We start from the raw sequence: 15,407 nt of genomic DNA, 5'->3' as shown, positions 1-15,407 counted from the left end.
ACCAAAATCCAAATGGTACCAGGGCCAACCTAAGGAGGAGGGAGGGCTGCGTACACATAGATCCCCTTCCCGGAAGAAGAGGTCTCCACTGCAGCCCCACCCCCCTACACACACACACACACACACACACACACACGCGAGCGAGCGTGTGCGCGCGCGCGTGCACACACACACACACACACACACACCTGCATTCATGGACATAAAACCATGCCAGTGACGCCAGAGCCCCTTTCATCTCAGGACCTCTTAGCGCCAGGCAGAGGTCTAATTACTCTAGCACCCCCCCCTCTGGCCCCGCCGGTTCCCCCGCTGTCATTAGCCCAGTTTTACCAGCGGGGGCCACAAGCTTCCCACGGTTCCCAGGGCGGGGCACTGCCTTCACAGGCTGTTCTTGGGGAGGAGAGTGTGTGTGTGTGTGTGTGTGTGTGTGTGTGTGTGTGTGTATGAGGTGGGGGGAGTGCGGACTGCTCTCTGCTCATCGCCCAGTTTATACTGGGCAGAATCACTTGCTGAGTTGAGGTTCTGACCAACAGCCTATCCAAGTTCGGCTCCCTTTGCCCATCTTAGTCTTAGCCACCTCGATTCTCTGATGGAACCACTTCTCTTACAGCGAGTGTTAGGGTTTGCAATACATATCAGAGGGGAGGATTCCTTTCTTGGAGCCCCTGAGACCATGAGGATGAGAAGGGCAGCTGGGCTGACACACCCATGGGGTGTGCAGTTAATTGGTGGTGATGAGGGCAATGCAATAGGTGAAGGGCACCTGCAGTGTGCAGTGGCAGCTGCAGTGGGGGAATTGAGGTTGCAGTGTGCAGAATCAGCACGCAGTAAGGGCACCTGTGTTCAGTCTGGGCTCAGAGCGAACATTCAACAGCTGCAGTGTGGGGCCGAAGGCTGCAGTGTGAAGTCAGTGCAGTGTGCAGTGTAGGTGCTTCGAGGGTGGCTGCCTGCCAATTGATGCCACCTCATCAGTGATCAGGTTTGACTGAAACCCTGGGGAGCAAGGCTGCAGTGTGCATGCTCTGTCCTGCATGAAAATAGTTCCTCGGGTCCAGGCTGCCCTGGGAGTTGGGAGATAACCTGGGTGCATGAGATACACATTTATATTTTGCCTGGACCAGGTAAAAATAGGAGGCAACAGAGAGGCCCAGCAGTCATCTAGATTAGGGCAGGGGTGAGGAATCCAGAAGGGGAAGATGAAGGTGCTATTGTTTTTGTTTCCCTTCTATTCTCTCTCTCTCCACCACATCTGTCTTTGATGCAGTGTCCTAAAAATACTGGGCGGGAGAGACTTTCTGAAATCCTAGATGCCCTCCTCCCCAAAGAAATACTAAAGCCAGGGCTAAAAAAAATGAAATGCCTCAAGATCTACCTCCCTCCAGCCCCTGCTAGGGACAGAGTCGGGTAACTTGAACCCTTCCCATCTTCTCCTGACCTCTCCCTTTTTCCTGATTTCCCAATAGGGTCTGGTAACAGACCTGGGCAAGGGCAAAATGAAGGGCACACTGCCTCCAGAACAGGTGTCTCACCAGACACCCAGATCCAACCCAAGTCTGGGCTTATAGCCCCTGTCCCTGTGTTGCATCCTCCTCTTCCCACCCGGTCACCCTGCCCACCTGTTTCCTGAAGCTTCTAGCTCTTCTCAGATTCAGATTCAGTTCATCCCCAGCTCCTGTTCCCTTCTTGCTATGAAACCCCTCACCTAGACCATCCCCTCCCATCCCTGATACGCCCAGCTCCGATGGGGAGAGCCAGAGGGTGGGGTATGAATGTGAATGGTTAGGGACCCTCCAAGGGGGATAAATCTGAAGGTCCCCCTCCCCTCCACTCCAGCTTAGATTTTGGTTGCCAAGGAGGCAGCAGGAACAGACTGTTCTCTGGGCTCTAGTAGGAGCAGCCATGCCCAGGCCCCTCCCTCTCTCTTTTGCTTCTCTCCCTCCCTTCCTCCCAGACTGTTGCTAGGAAGCACCCCAAGATTTCTTGAGGATCTAACCCCTCTCAGCCAGAGGACCCAGATATCTTTCTGAAGAGATTCCTCCTTTCTTTCTGAAGAGCATCCTTCACCTCTGCCAAGAAGCATCATACATCTTTGACACTTTGGGAAAACAGGGGACAAGCCTCTGCCAGCTAGCCCTGGAGCTAACTCTGTGGCCTGAACCTTAATAATTTCCCTTCCCTATCTCATTATTTATTTGCTTATTTGGTGCTGGGGATGAACCCAGGGCCACACTCACACTAAACATGATCTTTACCATTGAACTACACTACCAGTGCCCCTACTGCATCTTGACCTCCTGGACTTTGGGTAATGTCAACAAGTAATAAGTGTCCAGCAGACACCCCTTCACTCTATAAACACAGCCCCTCTTATTAGGGGTGCTCTGGAAAACTGAGGAAACTATGGTACCACCAGCTAAGAGAACATAAAACTTGGATGCTTTTCCCCTTTAATGATCTCCTAATCAAGAATAAATGATGCTTGGATAAAAGAAGAAAGAGAAGGAGAAGGAGAGATGAAAATGGAGAAGGAAATTAAGTTTGGGGGCAGCTGGGCATGAAGGCACATACCTGTAATCCCAGTGATTTGCAGAGGCTGAGGCAGGAGGATCGAAAGTTCAAAGCCAGCCTCAGCAACTTAGTGAGGCCCTAAGTACTTTAACAAAACCCTGTCTCAAAATTAAAAAAAAAAAAAAAAGAATAAATAAGAAAGGTTGGGGATGTGGCTCAGTTGTAAAGCACCCTGGGTTTACTTTACGTGCCAGCACCAAAACAAATATACAACAACAACAAAAGAGTAAAATAGCCACTTATTTCTCCCCTATCACCTTTGTCTCATTAAACACCCTAGCTATGAATCATCAAAGAGGGAGTCAGGGGAAGGATCACATCTGGTGGAGCATTGCTTTTGGTAGTAGAAGCAAGAAATGGAAAAAGAAGCAGGCATCTGTCTTTTAGGGATTCTCCTACCTTTATTTTTAAATTTGACACTTTTTTTTTTTATTCCAGTAATGGGAGCTGACTCAGGGCTTCAAGAATACTAGGCAAGTGCTTTACTACTGAACTACATCCTCAGTCCTTTTTATTTTTTATTTCCAAACAGGGTCTTATTAAGTGTCTTTCATGCACTTATCCTGCCTCAGCCTCTTTAGGTAGCTGGGATTACAGGTGTACACCACTGTGACCAGTGACCAGTCTTTCTTTCTTTCTTTTTTTTTTTGGGGGGGGGGCGGCAGGGAGTATTGAGGATTGAACTCAGGGGCACTCAACCACTGAGCCATATCTCCAGCCCTGTTTTGTATTTTATTTAGAGACAGGGTCTCACTGAATTGCTTAGTATCTCACCATTGCTAAAGCTGGCTTTGAATTTGCAATCCTCCTGCCTCAGCCTCTGGAGCTGCTGGGGGATTACAGGCGTGTACCACTGTGCCCAGCAATGTTTTTTTTTTTTTTTAATTTGTGTCAGATATTATATCCCCCAATTGTTTCCAGTCTCTGGTTTCATTTCCCCACAGAATCCCCTCAACTTACCTTTGTCAGGAGAGCACCGGGTGTGATGGCGCACGCCTGTAATCCTAGCATCTTGGGAGGCTGAGGCAGGAGGATCACAAGTTCAAAGCCAGCCTCAGCAATTTAACAAGGCCCTAAGCAATCCTGTCTCAATTTATATATATATATATATATATATATATATATATATATATAGAGAGAGAGAGAGAGAGAGAGAGAGAGAGAGAGAGAGAGAGAGAGGGAGCGCGCGCTGGAGATATAGCTCAGTGGTTAACCTCTTGGTTTCAACACTTGGTACCAAAAAAAAAAAAAAAGGAGAGCAGAGAAGAGAAGAGGGAGCAGTCTCCTTTACCATCAGAATTGGGGCTTCCTATTCTGAAGTCGTGCCTTTCCAGTTAGTGGAGAGGATGGGACACTCCTGTATGGAGGTATAAAATAGACTCCAAAGGCAGTGGTACGTTCTTGTAATCCCAGCTATTCTGGAAGCCGAGGCAGAAAGATTGCAAGTTTGGAACCAGTCTCAGCAGTTTACTGAGAGCTTGACTCAAAATAAAAAATAAAAAGGGCTGGCAATGTGGGATTGGGCTGGCTCAGAGGTAGAGTGCGCTCGCCTAGTATGCATGAGGCACTGGGTTCAATCCTCAGCACCACAGGAAAATAAAACGAACCTTGTGTCCATCCACCTATAACTAAATAATAATAATAATATTTAAAAAAGGGCTGGCGATGTGGCTCAGTGGCAGAGCACCCCGGGGTTCAATTCACAGTACAAGGGGGAAAAGTGTCGAATGAATAAAGGTAGAAGAAACCCTGAAAGACAGCCAGGAAAAGTAGAGTGGCTCTCAGGGCCTGGAGCAGGTGCAATAAGCAGGATATGCAGACTGGTCTCCCTTCCTTGATACTGTCAGGCTTCAGGATCACTACACCTTTCTTTCCTGCTGTGCGGGGAGTGTGGAGAAGGCGAGTGTCCTCCAAGGTATTAGAGAGGGTTGGTTCAAATTCTGCCTTTCTTGAAACAGTGTGAAGACAGAGATAGGGATCTGAGAGTCCAAGGGCTGTCCTTGGGGCTTTGCTTGAGGTTATAGACATTTCACAGGCCTCTTATCTGTGATTTCTTCCTCCAGATAAATAGAAAACAGGGATTTTTTTTTTCTCTTAATACTAGGGATTGAGGGCTGGGGATGTGGCTCAAGCGGTAGCGCTCGCCTGGCATGCGTGCGGCCAGGGTTCGATCCTCAGCACCACATACGAACAAAGATGTTGTGTCTGCTGAAAACTAAAAAATAAATATTGAAAAATTCTCTCTCTCTCTCCTCTCTCACTCTATCTTTAAAAAAAAAATACTAGGGATTGAACTGAGGGATGCTTAACCACAGATCCCCAGCCCCAACCCATTTTATCTTTTATCTCTCTCTTTTATTTTGAGACAGGATCTCACCAAATTGCTTCGGGCCTGGCAAAATTGCTGAGACTGACCTTGAACTTGTGATTCTCCTTCCTCAGCCTCCCAAATCTCTGGGATTACCAGTGTGAGCCACCACACCTGGTGAAAGCAGGGGTTTTGATTTGGGAACTGGTAGGGAGAGGAAACAGCTTTGGAGCCATCCGCGTAGGAGTATATGGTAACAGCTCTCTTTTCCCATTCACCTGCGGCTCAGAGTTGGGGGACCCAGGAAAGCTTCCAGAGGAAATTGTTCTACCTTGGGGACAGGAATGACTCAATTTCCTTCTGGAGCGAAAGGTAGCTATAAAGCTCTGTTTCTTATATGCTTACTGATAATTTCAGTGTTTGGGGGTCTAGACTCTTGCCTCTTTTCCTCAATAGCCTAGATAAAGAATGTCCCCTTCCCCTTGAGAACTCAAAAGCCTATTTCTCCCAGCCTCTTACCAGATCCTGGCTTAGCTGCTTTCTTGCCACCATTTTGTGTGTGTGTGGTGCATGTGAGGCAAGCACTCTATCAACTGAGCTATATCCCCAGATCTTTTGATGCCAGTTATGCCATTCTTTTATTATTATTATCATTATTATTATTATTTATTTTAGTTGTACATGGACACAATACATTCATTTTATTTATTTTTATGTGATGTTGAGAATCAAACTCAGTGTCTCACACATGCCAGTGGAGAGCACTACCACTGAGCCACAACCTCAGCCCTTGCCACCATTTTTTTTTGTTTATTTTTTTGAAGTAGTTGAACACAACACCTTTATTTATTTATTTCTATGTGGTGCTGAGGATCGAACCCAGGGCCTTGCATGTACTAGACGAGCACTCTGTCGCTGAGCCACAACCCCAGCCTCTTGCCACCATTCTTTTTTTTTTTTTTTTTTAAAGAGAGAGTGAGGAGAGAGAGAGAGAGAGAGAGAGAGAGAGAGAGAGAGAGAGAGAGAGAGAATTTTTAATATTTATTTTTTAGTTCTCGGCGGACACATCTTTGTTGGTATGTGGTGCTGAGGATCGAACCCGGGCCGCACGCATGCCAGGCGAGCGTGCTACCGCTTGAGCCACATCCCCAGCCTCTTGCCACCATTCTTGATGTTGCCAGGTCACTCTGCCTGTTTGGCTTCTGCCTGCCCCTCCCCTACAGCTAGACCCTTTCCTGTTGGGACCAATCAACAAGGTGAAAATGTTGGGGCTCAGGGGTGGGAGAGCAGAGGTGGGAGACAGCTAAGGACAGTGGAAAATTAGGAGGGGACTTTAAGGGGGGTGTTCAGGTGACACTTCCTTTTAATCCAAAGAGGATTTTAGCATCTTTTCTGATCCTCTGGAAGATTTTTGTGAAGTCTTGTTCCTATGGCGGGCAAGGCAGAGAGCTTAAGAGGATCCCCAGGAAGATATTGTGTTGTATGGGTAGAGGTGACATAGGGAAAAGCTGTCTCTGATATTTACAGAGTAAAGAGTAGAAAGTAGAAAAGAGTCAAAGTAGAGAAATTGAAAATAGCCCTTGCCCAGAACTAAGGGAGTCCTTGAATAGGAATCTGGTCCTTGAGGAACCCTGCCAAGACTAGAGAAAGGACTGCTTGTGAGAGGTAGGGTGACAGGGAAGGCAGATGACTTGACTACAACACTTGCCTTCCCATCACTATGAAATGGGGAAGAGGCATTTCCTTAGAAATCTTCCAGGCTTCCTGCCAGAGGGCATGGTTTGAGCTCAGATTATTACTATCCTCAGGGTCCAAATATTCCCCCCTCCCAGGTGGACTGGAGTCAAGACTCACTAACTCAGTGAGGTCAAGTGCAGTCACCACATTAACAGCTTCTATCCAAGAAGGGCAGTTTGGGCTATGAGAGATGGGATAGTAGCACAGGATCTAGGAATGGCCCAAGGCTGGGGGCTTAGGCTTCTGTAATAGAAAAGGAATAGGAAGTGGGGGCAGGCAAAGGTGGAGTGAGGGTCCTGGGAGAAAAAGGGAAATCAGCTATGTGAGAGACTACAGAGAAATAGGGCTTGTAGTGGTGGCAGGTGTGTGTGTGTGTTGGGGGGGGGTTTCTGGGGGAACCTGGAGGTAAAGCATGAGGAGTATGGGTTCTCCCTCCTTCATGCTTTTAATACTTTAGCTACACATATTTGACAACTGTCTTGTATAAACACTCTTCTCTAGTAGTGTCACTTGGGAAGGCACAAAGGGAACAGAATGGAGGGGAATGTGGGTGAGTAGAGTGGGGAAGGCCATAGGCAGTATCAATCTTAGAGGGACATGCTGTGGCCCTCCTGCACTTTGGAAAGTATTCCTATCTTCCCATTTAGACCATGCTCCAGAAAACCAGGATCATGTTATTATCTGCCCACATAGCTACAAGGTTACTTTCAGAGCTTGAGTGGGATGCTCTTCTGGAATCATCAAGATTTTCCTTCAAAAGGTGACCTAGGAGGAGCCAGTTGTGGTGGTGTACATCTGTAATTCCATTTCTACGGTTATGTTTTTTGTTTTGTTTTGTTTTGATGCTTGGGATTGAATCCAGGGCCTTGTGCATGTGAGGTAAGCACTCTACCAACTGAGCTACATCCCCAGCCCTCCTCTTACTTTGGAGGCTAGGATAGGAGGACTGTGAGTTAGAGGTCAGCCTGGGCTACATAGTCAAAATCTGTCTGAGAGAGAGAGAGAGAGAGAGATGGAGACTAGACTCATGGGTTGGGATATCATGCTCTTCAGAACATGGGGTTTAGGGGCTAAAAAGGAGGAATGACAGAACATTGGTGGCGGGCCTCCATGTTATTCTTGTAGCTGGTTGTTCATAGGCATGGGGACTTTGAGAAGGGACGCTCAGACATCCTTATCAGTGGTGGATAACATTTGGTTTTGGGTTTCCCACTGGAGGGAAACAAGCAAAAGCTGTGGACATAATAAACTACAATATGGTTCTTAGGAATAAAGAGAGTTTTAAAAATGAACTTCAAAAAGCTCTAGATTTTTAGGGAAAAATTTGAAGATAGTAGAGGGTCTCCATATTCTTGGAGGTCTTTTTATTTTACCTTCTGTGCTATGAATGGAACCCAAGGCTTTATGCAAGTTTTTACCACTGGCCTCCACACCGGCTTCCAATTTTTCTTTTATTAATATCCTGATATTAGTATGTTACAGTTATAACCTTTAGTTAAATTCCATACTTTATCAGATTTCTTTAGTTTTTTTTTCTTCCTTTTCTTTTTTCAGTACTGGAGATTGAACCCCAGACCTCAAACATGCTAGGCAAGCACTCTACCACTGAGTTACAAGCCAACCATTTTTTGGAGGGTAGTACCAGGGATTGAACTCAGGGTCACTCAACTACTGAGCCACATCCCAGCCCTATTTTGTATTTTATTTAGAGACAGAGTCTCACTGAGCTGCTTAGCGCCTTGCCATTGCTGAGGCTGGCTTTGAATTTGTGATCCTCCTGCCTCAGCCTCTGCAGCCTCTGGGATTACAGGTGTGGCCACCGCATCTGGCACAACCCAACCATTTATGTTTTTATTTTTAAATTTTTTTTTGAGAGAGAATTTTTTAATATTTATTTTTTAGTTTTCGGCAGACACAACATCTTTGTTTGTATGTGGTACTGAGGATCGAACCTGGGTCACACGCATGCCAGGCGAGCGCGCTACCGCTTGAGCCACATCCCCAGCCCTATTTTTAAAAATTTTTAATTGTAGATGGACACAATACCTTTATTTTATTTATTTTTTATGTGGTACTGAGGATCAAACCCAGTGCCACACACATGCTAGGCAAGTGCTCCACCCCTGAGTCACAATCACTGCCCCTATTTTTTGTTTTGACCCAGGATCTTGCTAAGTTGCCCAGCCTATCCTTATATTTTCAATCCTCCTATCTTGGCCTCCCAAGTCACCGGACTTAGAGGCATGTGCCACCGTGCCCAGTAACATTTTCTTTAATATTCTTTTTCTGTCCCAGGATCTCATTCACGGTACCACATTACCTCATCACGTCTCCCTAGGTCCTTTTGGACAGTTTCTTAGACTTTACTTGGTTTGGTGATCTTAACCTGCATGCAAGCAGTATGCATAGCCTGGAGATTCTGGGAGAACTGTCAGATTTTAGAGTGAGGTGGTGATGTGTGCAACTAACTACGCCGCAGTGTCACTTCTGAAATACAGGTGTAGAAATGAGAACTCTGGTGGTGCCAGGGCTTTGGAGTGAGTGGGTGAATAGGGCAAAGCCAGAAAAGAACGTGTTACTGAGCATAACATGCTTGCAGTGCCTACTAACTAGGGGTGTCAGAATGCAGTTGAGGGTCCGGTAGACAGTGACGTCATTGGACAACGCCTGGTTGCTTGCCTAGTCTCTGAATCTCTTGATGCCTCAGCTCCTTGATGTTGTCCTCTGAAGGAGAGAAAGGCCCACTAGATTAATTCCGTAGTTTTCCGGCTAGTTTAGACATACGCGACCCCGGTAGAACGAACTACAATTTCCAGAAGACACTGCGGCGGGAGCCTGTCTCTTGCTGCATTCTCATTGGTTAGTATCTGGTATCCCCAGCCAATAGAAAACGAGTTCCTTCATAGGTGCCAAAATGGCGTTGCCTAAGATCTAGAACTCGATTGTATGGTAGGCTTAAATTTGGGGTGGTAGTGGATGAAATGAAAGTGGGGAATTATAATTTCAGGAGAAGATGGGGAAAAGAGGGCTGTCAGGATTTGGGGTGGTATGGCTGAGGGACACAGCGAGAGCTAAGGGCGTAATGAGGCAACCGGAGCTCTGTTAACCCCTTCCTGCCCTCTGTTAGTTTTTGTGTCAGCCCCTTTGACACTCTCTTTTTATTTTTCCATATTTTTTACTGGTGCATTATAGTTATACATAACGTGACACCTTCTTTTAGTGCCACAGTTTAAGGGAGGGTAGTTCAGGAGGGGAGATCTTGACAGGATCTCTGCCTTGCACCCTTTCTCTTTATTTTCCGTCCGGTTCTTATGCCTTGCTTTATTTTCCCGAATCTCCTTTCTGTTTAACTCTACCTTCCCTGTTCTTGCCCTCAGCACCTCATCCCTTCTCTCTTTCCATTTCTTTTACCTCAAAGCTGGCGACTGTCGGCCTCGCCTTCTCAGAGTGAAGTCATGAAGGTGGTGAACCTGAAGCAAGCCATTTTGCAAGCCTGGAAGGAGCGATGGAGTGACTACCAATGGGCAATCAACATGAAGAAATTCTTTCCCAAAGGAGCCACCTGGGACATTCTCAACCTGGCAGGTCTCAAGTAAAGCGGGAAGGATGGATGGGAGGAATAAACCCCCAAGAGCAACCACTCAGTTTTACTTTGTTATTTCCCTTGCAGAAGCACTTTTGGAGCAGGCCATGATTGGACCTTCCCCTAATCCTCTCATCCTGTCTTATCTGAAGTATGCCATTAGTTCCCAGGTAAACTGCCCCCATCCCCCAAAGAGTGAGGGTTTTAGAGGTAAAACACTTGGAATGCAGTTGTCAGTTTACACTTTTTAAGTGAATTTGAATAGAGCACTTTCTGAACTGCACTTTTCTTGCAAACATAATAACTCATTTATCTTGATGAATATTACATTCAGTTTACCAATAAGTGTTTACCAATGCTGCCAGGCATGGTGGCACAAGCCTGTAATCCCAGCTGCTCAGGAGGCTGAGGAAGGAGGATCTGGAGTTCAAGGTGAACCTCAACAATGAAGCCTGACCCTAAGCAACTTAGGACCCTGTCTCGAAATAAAAAAAGCTGGGGAGGTAGCTCAGTGGTTCAATCCTAGTACCCCGGGGGAAAAAAAGTGTTTGCAAATGCTTAAAAAAAAAAAAAGTGTTTGCAAATGCTTATATTTGCCAGACAGTGCTAACTCCTGGGGACATAACTATAAACAAGAGCTGATCTCAGTACATAAGGAATGTAGTGGGTAAAACAGATGTTTAATCAATCACAGGATATATTTATGATAAAGAGTATAGGTACTATGGGAGTTCACAGAAGGGGTACCAATTTCAGTCTGAGCAATCAGGGAAGGCTTTCTGGAAGAAGTGATGTTTAAGCCATTTTAAACTATTCAGGCTTAAGACCTGAATGTTTTGTAAGAACCAGGCAGATTGATGAAAGTGTATAAAGCAAAGAGAAAAATGTGTGCAAGGTCTGGGAGGCAGAAATCACATGGTGTTGTTTTTTTTTTTTAATATTTTTTTAGTTGTAGATGGACACAGTATCTTTATTTATTTATATTTATGTGTGCTGAGTTTTGAACCTAGTGCCTCATGCATGCAAGGCACGTGACCTACCACTGAGCTATAACCCTAGTCCCCTCATGGTATTTTTAAGAACTGAAAATAATTTGGTATGGCCAGGGCAGCATTTTTGCTTTCAGGACTCCTTTGTTTTCTTAAAAATTATTATTATTTTTTAAATTTTTGTTTTAGTTATAGATTGACACAATATCTTTGTTTCTTTATTTTTATGTGGTGCTGAGGTTTGAATCCAGTGCCTCACATGAGCAAGGCAAATGCTCTGCCACTGAGCCACAACCCCCGATCTCTTAAAAATTATGTCTCTCACAAACCTTTTGTTTATGTGCATCACATCTATTCATATTATCTGATAAATATTTCTTATGTTTCTCAGTTTTTAATTTATGAATTCACTTAAAAGTAAAAAAAAATTACGTATTTTCCCCCATTACATATTAACATAAATAACATTATGGTGAATAATAACCATATTTTTCAAAACAAAAAATATTAGTAAGGAAAAGGCACTGTTGCCACATGGAGGCACGCCTGGAATTCCAGCGACTCTTAGAAAGCTTAGGTAGGAAGATTGCAAGTTTGGGCCAGCCTCAGTTATTTAGCAAGACCCTATCTCAATAAAAAATACAAAGGTCTGGGAATATAGCTCAGTGGTAGAACACTCCTGGGTGCAATCCCCAGTACTATCAGAAAAAAAGAAAAGAAAGAAAAATAAAATGGCATTGTTTTACTTTTTTGCAAATGTAATGTGTAGGTTAAATAGACATGTGAATTCTCAAAACTGCTTCTGAATTCAATTTTTTTTTTTTTTTTGGTGGTACTGCAGATTAAACACAGGGACACTTTATCACTGGCTGCGTCCCCAGCCATTTTTATTTTTTATTTTATTTTGAGATAGGAGCTCACTAAGTTCCTGAGGCTGGCCTAGAATTTGCCATTCTCCTGCCTTAGTTTCTTGAGTTGTTAAGATTATAGGTGTGTGCCATAATACCTGGATCTACATTCAATTGTCATAATAGGCTATTTTGCTTAAAGCATCTGAAAAAAATCTGATTTTACACATTAGATGTTTAATTTGAAAAGAAAAAATATTAATAAGTTTAAAGATAACTGAAGAGGCTGGGGTTATGGCTCAGCAGTGGAGTGCTCATCTAGCATGTGCGAGGCACTGGGTTTGATCCTCAGTATCACATAAAAATAAATAAAGGTGTTGTGTCCAAATACAACTAAAAATTTTTCAAATTAAATATATATATATATATTTAAAAAATAAATAAAGATAACGATGTTTTTCTTTGATACTGTACTAAAATTTGACAGATAATCTGAAGCCCTATCAAAGAAGATTTTACATGCTATTAACATTAGAATCCATTGATCTCTCTCTCTTGCACTTCAAATAGATCTTTTATCCAGGTATGATTTTTGCAAATCACAGATTTGTCATTTGGAAAATATCATATAGATACTCTAATATTGACACATTTAATTAGTGGTAGAGTGCTTGCCTGACATGCATGAGGCACTGGGTTTGATCCTCAGCACCACATAGAAACAAAATAAAGGTATTGTGTCCATCGACAGCTAAAAATATAATAATATAAAATAAATTAAAAAAAAAGGTCTGGGGGGCTGGGGATATAGCTCAGTTGGTAGAGTGTTTGCCTCACATGCACAAGGCCCTGGGTTCAATCCCCAGCACCATGGGGGAAAATAAAGAGGTAGGGCTCTGGATGTGACTCAATGGTTGAGTACTCCTGAGTTCAATCTGTGGTACTAAAAAAAAAAAAAAAAAAGCCAAGGGAGGAGCTGGGGGAGGAAGAGCTGTTGTCTAGCATCAATCTCAAGTACTGCAAAGGAAAAAAAGAAAAAGAGAAGGCAAGGGAAAGGTAGATCGATAAACAAGGAAGTTGATCAGAACAGATCCAGTGGGCTTAACAGCATGAGTTAGTTGATGACTTTAACGAGAATGCACTGGGTTTGATCCTCAGCACCACATAGAAACAAAATAAAGGTATTGTGGTCAGAACAGAAGTGATTGGAGTGAGTTGAAGAGCACACAGAAGAGGGTGGGTAGAGACAGTGAGTAGCTAAGTGGAAATGTGGGGTCTGCGGGAAGCTCTTTCAAAAGTAGACGAATCTTGAGATGTGTAAACAGTGATGAGAAAGGCAAGAAGGAGAAAGAGGCTGAAGAGAGTAAGAAATAAATATACATGAAAGACCTTCATGACCTGTCAAGTGCTATGCAAAATCAGTAATTCGTTCTTCCTTCAGAGTCAAGAGGCTCTTTGGTCCAGTGTTGTGCCTGGAGAGGGCATTTAGGAGTAGTTGGGGTGTTGAATATGAAGAAGAGCAGAGAGGATTAGAGAGCAGCTGCAAGGTCAGGCTGGGCGAGCCACGTGTCCAGCTGGCCATGCCACTGTCCTCCAGCCTCGGGGGTTTGTGGTGGTTCAGAGCTAGCATGTTGATGGAATTAATGAGACTGGAATAGGTTAAGTCCTGCTGTGTGAAAATTTACCACGTAGAAAGTGTTTTCAGGTCTCTGGAGCAGTGTTTTATTAATATACTTAACAAAAATTTGATGAACCTACAGAATTCACAATTTGAAGACCATAAGTTAATTTTGTCTAACAATATTCCTCAAAACATGCAGAATTGGGAGTTTCTTTCCTTGTAGTGTGGGGTCTCTTTTACTGGGAACAGCCAGCTCCACCTAGAGGTTGGTATCCAACAAAGTTCAGTTCTTTGCCAAGCTCTTGCTATGGGGACATCAGTTGTAAATAAACAAACACTAGCCTGGAAGGTTATGGTCATTCTGCCCAGGCAGGCTCCCAGCTTCCTGATCACTGTCAGACACTAGCTTTGGCTTCACAGTATGTCCTGCTGATGGTAATTCTGAACACTGATTGTATTTAAGCCCTCTCTGTGTTTTGCTCCTGTTCAAGAATTCTAGTTAAAGATGTCTGAACAGAGAGCAGTCTGTTTAGGTGATGGATCATTTTTGTATATGGAGGGAAAATACATACTCAGGTCATTGAAGCTGATGTAGCTTTCTTCTCAAATCTTTGGAGGCTTCTTCTCCTTAAGCGGAGACAGACAACCCAGGAAGTGGGTGATTATTCTGGTAGTTTCTATCATTGCATTCTGCTTTTTAATTTTTTTTTTTTTTATTTTTGTGCTAGGGATTGCACTTACCCACTGAGCCAAATCCCCTGTTTTTTTTTTTTTTTTTTTTTTTTTTTTTTTTTTTTTTTTTTTTTTTTTGAGATGAACTTGTTCCAAGGCTGACCTGGAACTTGTGATCCTCCTACCTCAGCCTTCTGAGTCACATGGGTTATAGGTATGCACAGCAGATTATAATTATTTTTTAAACATCTGACAACTTGATAGATTCTATGTATGGACTAAATTTATTCAGTATAAATCCTTCATCTCAGGCTGGGGTTGTGGCTCAGTGGCAGAGCACTTGCCTAGCATGTGTGAGGCTCTGGGTTTAATTCTTAGCACCATGTATCAATAAATAAATTAAAGGTCCATTGACAACTGAAAAAAATATATTAAAAAATTTCCATCTCAGTTTTTTTGAGCTGGAGATTGAACCCATGGCTTTGTGTATACTAGGTAAGCATTCAATAAATGAATTATACCCCTAGCCCCAAGGATAAATTATTTCTTCTGAACTGGGTATCCTTCATCTTATGGTGACGAATAGGTTTTACTTTTTTTTTTTAATTTTTAAATTTGTTTTGATTAGTTATACGTGACAGTAGAATACACTTATATACTTCGATATATCATACATAGATGGGATATAATTTCTCATTTTTCTGAGTATACATATTGTAGAATCACATTGGTCATACAGTCACATACATATATAAAGTAATAATGTCTGTTTCATTCTACTTTCTTCCTTATGCTCACATCTCCTGCCTTCCCCTGAATAGGTTTTACTAACAAATTTATTTTAAGATAATTTTTTTTTCAGAATGTAGCTAATTAATAGAATTCAACTTTTTTTTTGAAAATATTTTTTAGTTGTAAATGGATCTTTTATATTATTTATTTATTTACATGTGGTGCTGAGGTTCGAACCCAGGGCCTCACACATGCCAGGCAAGTGCTCTACCACTGAACCACAACTCCAGTCTCTAGAATTCAACTTTTTTTTTTTTTTTTTTTAGCTGTAGTTGGACACAATATC

The 15,407-nt window shown here is 43.4% G+C and overlaps 1 protein-coding gene and 1 non-coding gene across 3 annotated transcripts in view; both read left to right on the top strand.

The window, feature by feature from the left end:
• Med24 (mediator complex subunit 24) overlaps nucleotides 1-15,407 on the top strand; it is a 35,392-nt gene that overhangs the window by 1,300 nt on the left and 18,685 nt on the right. Inside the window, exons 1-3 of one of the 2 annotated variants that reach the window (XM_026386707.2) lie at nucleotides 9,501-9,565; nucleotides 10,035-10,201; nucleotides 10,287-10,369. In XM_026386707.2, coding sequence (XP_026242492.2) covers nucleotides 10,072-10,201; nucleotides 10,287-10,369 — 213 coding nt within the window. In that variant the 5' untranslated portion in view covers nucleotides 9,501-9,565; nucleotides 10,035-10,071. Of the gene's footprint in view, nucleotides 1-9,500; nucleotides 9,566-10,034; nucleotides 10,202-10,286; nucleotides 10,370-15,407 lie in introns of those variants that run through there. The other variant, XM_026386706.2, reaches the window with a different exon arrangement.
• On the top strand, nucleotides 12,838-12,907 carry Trnav-cac (transfer RNA valine (anticodon CAC)). Its single transcript has one exon. It is a non-coding gene; the product is annotated as a tRNA-Val (tRNA).

This window comes from Urocitellus parryii, chromosome 7 (assembly GCF_045843805.1).
Source record: "Urocitellus parryii isolate mUroPar1 chromosome 7, mUroPar1.hap1, whole genome shotgun sequence".
Taxonomy (NCBI): domain Eukaryota; kingdom Metazoa; phylum Chordata; class Mammalia; order Rodentia; family Sciuridae; genus Urocitellus; species Urocitellus parryii.
This window is presented reverse-complemented; position numbering and strand designations above follow the sequence as displayed.